General features: G+C 45.2%; 2 protein-coding genes across 2 annotated transcripts in view; one reads left to right on the top strand and one right to left on the bottom strand.

The window, feature by feature from the left end:
* Positions 1–226: 226 nt before the first annotated feature.
* Positions 227–1508, bottom strand: LOC117015058 (cuticle collagen 1-like). The gene is made up of 2 exons (XM_033093442.1): positions 1214–1508; positions 227–717 (listed from the first exon to the last, which is right to left on the bottom strand). The coding sequence occupies exons 1-2, from the start codon at positions 1506–1508 to the stop codon at positions 584–586; spliced, it is 429 nt and encodes a 142-aa protein (XP_032949333.1). The 3' UTR covers positions 227–583.
* The window catches only part of PLPPR5 (phospholipid phosphatase related 5), a 112646-nt gene continuing 108077 nt past the window's right edge, over positions 1432–6000 (top strand). The window contains exon 1 of the mRNA XM_033094074.1: positions 1432–1810. Coding sequence (XP_032949965.1) covers positions 1574–1810 — 237 coding nt within the window. The 5' untranslated portion in view covers positions 1432–1573. The remainder of the gene's footprint in view (positions 1811–6000) is intronic.

The following is a 6000-nucleotide window of genomic DNA, read 5'->3' as shown; positions in this document are numbered from 1 at the left end:
TTATGTATGTTGTTCGGTGTCATCTATCCTGTAATCACCAAGTAATTAGTTATTAAATGACGTTTATGATCATGTGGAGGGTAAGGTATTCTATATTGAAGAAATTCACACTGCCATTAGTATCCCGTTCCCAAACTACCAATCATTTGCCAAATGTAAATGGCCTTTTTTTTTTTTTGCTTAATAATGTTGCTTTTTCCTTATGATCAAGGCCCACTTCTAAAAATCATCAAGCTACAAAACATTAAAATGAATGAACATTCCAGAAACCTGTAAGGCAATTCTACATTTTAAGAAGGGCGGGACTGAGGGATATTTTCATCCTCTTGCCTGGCATGCACACGTCTTTACCTGCTCCCTTGGGTGGAGGCTGTGAGCAGTGTCAGGCTCTGGGAAGCCCCTGCCCCCCCCCCCAAGTCTTCTGCTTAAACTTGTCACGCAGGGCAGGGACCCACATGGCATCACGAAGCGGGATCTGTACATATCTGCAGTTCCATAGCTAGTTCATGCCCACGCACATGCGTGTACGCAGGGGTGCGTTTTGTATGCATGCGGTGTGCGCCCGCGTCGTCTCCCTGTCCTTTCACTTGACCCCTGAAGAATCCGGGCTGTTCCCTGGGATTCGTGGAATAGCGAAATGAGGCAAATAGCCCTTTTTTCCCCGGTCGCTGCCACCTCTGGTTCCTCGGGAGCTGCAGTGTCTCATATCACAAGCAGCTAATAATGGGAGACAGAAGATGAGCCAGAGGAGAATACAGGAGCGAAGAAGGGGACGTTGTACGAGAGACGATGCTTCGGGAGCTAGCCAGCTATGATTTCTGGGTTTTTACTTACAAAACCCTAGGAAGCTGGAGGGGAGGCAAAGAACCCCGAACCTAAAAATCTTCTGAGATTATTTTTCTAACTGCGCCTGGAAACCACCGCTTGGCGTGTGTCCTGCGCGGGGTTAAGGAATCCAAGGGAGCGCCGGCTGAAACTCGCCGCGCGGCCGCTGCCACTTCGCGCTTTGGTGGCGTTTGCGAGCCGAAGACGCGTCCACGCACCATTTTCCCAGGCGTTGTGCGGGTTTCTTAAACCTCCCAGCTGTTGCCTCAGAAGGGAGTTCTAGAAGCTCCTTCTCTGCTGCCTCCCCTCTCCACCCTCCCTTTTGGTTTTTACCCCACGAGGAGCTTCTCCAGCTCCACTGCGCCCGCCCTCTGAGGGGTACATGTACCACTGTGCCGGCTGCTGCCGCCCCGTCCGCCGACGCCGCCTCCTCCGGGCGGACCTGGGGGCTTGACCCCGCGCTGCTGCACCACGAATGCTCTCTCGCCTGGGCGTTGAGGCCACTGCCGGTCCCCTGGGACTCCCCGCCCTCCCGCGCGACCCCGCGCCCGGGCGGGCGGCGCTTGCGGAGGGCAGGGGGCGGGGAGGGGAACGGGGGCTCGTCCAGGGGTAGCCGTCTCCGCCGCCGCCTGTCGGTGCTGGAAACCCGGACCTGCCTCCGCCTCTTCCTCCAGCGGCTCCATTCCGCCTCCCGCCGCCCCCGCCGCCGCGCCCCCGGCGGCTGCCTCGGCGGACCCGGGAGGCGTGCATGCCCCCGCTGCCCGCGGCGCTCACCAGCAGCATGCTCTATTTCCAGATGGTGATCATGGCAGGGACGGTGATGCTGGCGTACTACTTCGAATACACGGACACGTTCACCGTGAACGTGCAGGGCTTCTTCTGCCACGACAGCGCCTACCGCAAGCCCTACCCGGGCCCGGAGGACAGCAGCGCCGTGCCCCCCGTGCTCCTCTACTCGCTGGCTGCCGGGGTCCCCGTGCTCGTGGTAAGCCCTGGGGTGCTCGCCCGCGCCTCTGACTCCCCTTTTTCGCCCTTCGCCTTCGGGGTTGAGGCCCCAACGCGGCAGCCTTTGCCTTCTAAGTTCCTCCAAGTTGCGGACAATCCTTTCACCAGAGGACATTCTTCCAGGGCGCGTCAGGGTGGGTGCGAAGGAAGCCCCCATCTCCTCCCAGGCCACCCCCGCACCTCCTGCGGTGGCGGCCGTGTTGGGTGATGGAGCGGAGAATGGGTGGGAAGGGGGCTGTAGGAGGTAATGGGGGGGGTGGGTGCTGGGGTGGAGTTGAGCCATTGGTATGAATTTTGACTATGTCTCCTCTGTGGCCTTGCTCTTGGATTGCAACGGAAAGATTAGCTAGCAACAGCGGTGTCGGCGAGAGGGAGAGGGGATCAATTGCTAGGGTGTGGAAGGGACTCCTGCTCGGGGTGCCTATTCCTGTTTTACCACGGGGTGCCTATTCCTATTCCTTCCTCTTCAGATGAAAGTGCCAATGGGACTAAACTGACCAGGGAACAAATCTCTAAAAAAGAATATGAGAACTCCTAAAATAAGAGGCTCCAGCAGTAGTGCTTGCTGAAAAGCAGGAGCTGTGCTTAAATTCTGAGGTTTATTTAAAGGTTGGTCCTCTCCCAGGGCAGCGTATCTCCTTTTCTCTTAGAGCCTCCCTGAGAATGCCTTTTGGATATAGGGACTGTGTGTGAGACACACACACACACACACACACACATGCATATACATATGTAATTATTAGGATAATAGTCATATAATAACTTACATATGTGAATATGGTGCAAAGTTATTGGTAGGAGAATTGGTGGTATTTCTTCAGAAAACATTATGGTTCCTGTAGTATTGTCAAATTTTTGGAGGTTCCCTTCCTCTGTGGTACTGCCTTCCTCTCTACTTTCCTCACTCCCTCCCTCCTTTCCTCCTTCCTTCAACAGATGACAGATAACAAAGAGGAAATTAAAAAATGAACAGGAAAGTGTTAGTTTCAGAGGCTGAAAGTTAAGAACATTTGTCATATGTATCAGGTTTGGATATTCGTGTTTTCCTTGATTTTAGGGGAAATGATTTAATAATTTACAAAATATTGAAAAGTGCCTAACACACATAATGGAAATCTAGGTACAAAGCAAGGAACTTCTTGCTAACTTCAACGTAACTTTGTTTATCATGGGTACTGTGGCTTCAAAGTCACCTCCAGCATATGAGTTTGAGAATGTTGAATCTTGTACCAGAAACTGTTTGTTTTGTTTTAATTGTAATTCCCTAAAATGTGTCAGAAACCCAAAATCCAGCTTCATGTTTGTTTGTTTCTCTTACCTCCATTTGAAAATCTGGAAGGGAAAAAAAAATGGACTTTTCTTCAGGCCCGTTTTGCTTTCTGCAGATGTTGAGCTTCCAGGTACATGTTCTCAGGAAACTAAATAGCTCAGGGATTTTTTTTCTCTCTTTTCTTTCTTTCTTTCTTTCTTTCTGTTCTTTTTTGTTGTTGTTGTTGTTGTTAAGAAAAAAGCTAGTCATTTTCAGGACACTGGTTTGATTACAACCATAATCAATAATGTCTGTAACTTGTCCCTTGGTAATTACTATCCTGTGTTTTATTTAAATAAGACAGCACTTTTCAGATCTTAAACATCCATCTACAGTGGCAGGTGCCAGTTAGAGACATTAACATATTGGCCTGAAGATTTTGATTATTCTCCACTTAGAGGGAACAGAGGAGGGGAAAGGGAATTAGTTAGTCATTACAGAGTGCCTACTCTGTGCTGGGCGCCGAATCATCATAGCCAGATCTATTTCTCAGAGCAGCCCGTCCAGGACATACTCTCTTCACTTAACATTGGAGGACACTGAAGATCAGATAGTAAACTAGAAACACTGAAAACAAAAATGGTGGATGTGGTGTTTGTATGGCCATGAGACTGGTGCCAGATGCCATGCTACTCTCAGTATTTCCAAAGAACTTGTTCTCTGAAGGGAGCCAGAGATGACTGATGGGCAGGCATCAGGAGAGGGTCCAACTTGATTTACACATTTTGACTTTCAGTGCTTCAGGTACAAGAGCATCAGTCTGCAGAGAAGCCAATGGTAGGTTTTGAAGGGTAGCTAGACTCTGGCCTTTGTTTCCCCTTCTGCTCTTTGGATAGTGCACTCCCGACATGAGAAGTTGGGAACACTAATGGCGGCTCTGCTTTTCCATTCCTTTTGAGAACAGTGGCTTAGCACAGCCATCATTTGTTGAGTTATGTACCTTATACACATCTAATATTTGCATTATTTCTGAAAGCAATTTTATTATTGTTACCTACCATTTGGGAAAACTGAGACTTAGAAAGATGAAATAACTTGCCCAAGGTTCTACCCAGAATTTTAACCCTACTCTGTCAAACTCCCAAGCCTTTGTCTTTTTTGTCACAATATGCAAATTCGGTTGGCTCATAAATCATTCTTCTAATACATACTTGTCTCTTTCTCCATCTCTTATATTTTATGGACAGTAGTGATAAAGGTTCTTCATAATATTTATATTTTTAACCTTTGAAACTCATTTCTAATGATTTAGATTAATGTTGAAAAGTAACTCTCCTCACTATCACAAACTTTGGTTTTTTTTTATACTTGCTAAATTTATTTATCTGAAAATTAAAAGCAATATATTTTTCCATGTTACCACTTTCATACAGTATTGACTTGGGGCCCAGGTTTGGAGTTTAACAAATTTGGATTCAGATCCAAAGTACATCCTGCTGTTATATTAACAGTTGGGAACTCTACTTGCTGGGTAAACTTGAACAACTTATTTAAGCTTGTTAAGCCTCAATTTCCTGTTACAGGATTTTGAATATTCAATTAGCTATAATACATAAATGTCATCCTTGGTCAATAGTTGATGCTCCATAAAATATCACTGTATCATTAGCATTATTAATAAACTAATTCAGTAAATGTTTACTGAATTCCTATGTGACAAGCACTATATAAGATTATAAAGGAAACTTCAGAAGTAAACCATGTTCACTGATCTTAAGGAGTTTACAGCCTAATTTGGGAAATTAAGTAAGCACACCAAAGGTCGTAATATAAATCATCATAATAAAAGTGTTATATGCACATATATACTTACAAAAATTGGGGAGTCTGAATAGCAGGAATAGTAAAAATCAGAACTCTGTTCTTGGAATCAAGTCAATGATTCCTACCTTTGAGGACTCTTCCATTTCTTCAAGTAGGCTAACACTAGCTAATATTTCCTATGCACCTGACACTGTGGTAGGTACATTTAATGTGTTACTTCATTTACTGCTCACCATACCATGGTAGTGCTTTCTTTAAACATAGGTACTATCATATCATTAAACCCACTTTGTAAATGAGACATATGATATTTAGTGAGATTATATGTCAGACTTGCGTTAACTTTTATAAATCCATTAATATAATTAATTTCACAATAAACCTATGAAGGAGACTTGGATGTAAGAAAGATTAGCTAACCAATTTGGAGTCCCACAGTAACAGTTCCGGAGTTGTCAAAGCCTGTGCATTTCGTCCTTTTGTTATATACCATTATCCTAACACATTAATGAGTCTTTAAAGATTTTTAGTCATAGTGATTCAATATTAGAAGAGTCAACATTTTCTCAAAACTTTTATCCTCAATTTCATTGTTTCTGGTTTGATGGGAAGCTTTGTGTTCCAGTGTGATAATGGCTTTAGTGTGTGGTGTAGGAAGTTGTGTTTTTCCTGTTAAGCTTGAAATGTTGTGGAAAAGTGGGTGGCAGCAGAAGGGATTCAGAGGTATTTCTGTTCTGAAGACATGTTTCTTACCTCTGTAGCACACACAATATGGTGCTGCAGGCACCAGGGGAGCCAGGGGAGCCACCCTCTGGCTCTAGATCTGCAAACTACCCTGCACAGAGAGCAGAGGGGACTTTTAGTTCTCAGGTGTGTTTCTTAAAATGGGACTTAGCCCTTGATTTTGGGGAGCAGTGAACATACTGTAATGCTGTATATACATACGTATGTATGCATACATCTTTCTAATAAGAGCCTCCAGGGCTTTATCAGACTGTCAGAAATGTCCAAGTTCCCCAAAAGTTAAGAACTACTTTCTGAGGGTTTATGAATGTATTTAAACTCCTCCTCGTGACTCTTAGGATCTTTCTTTACTT

This window comes from Rhinolophus ferrumequinum, chromosome 22 (assembly GCF_004115265.2).
Source record: "Rhinolophus ferrumequinum isolate MPI-CBG mRhiFer1 chromosome 22, mRhiFer1_v1.p, whole genome shotgun sequence".
NCBI classification, from domain to species: Eukaryota; Metazoa; Chordata; class Mammalia; order Chiroptera; family Rhinolophidae; genus Rhinolophus; species Rhinolophus ferrumequinum.
This window is presented reverse-complemented; position numbering and strand designations above follow the sequence as displayed.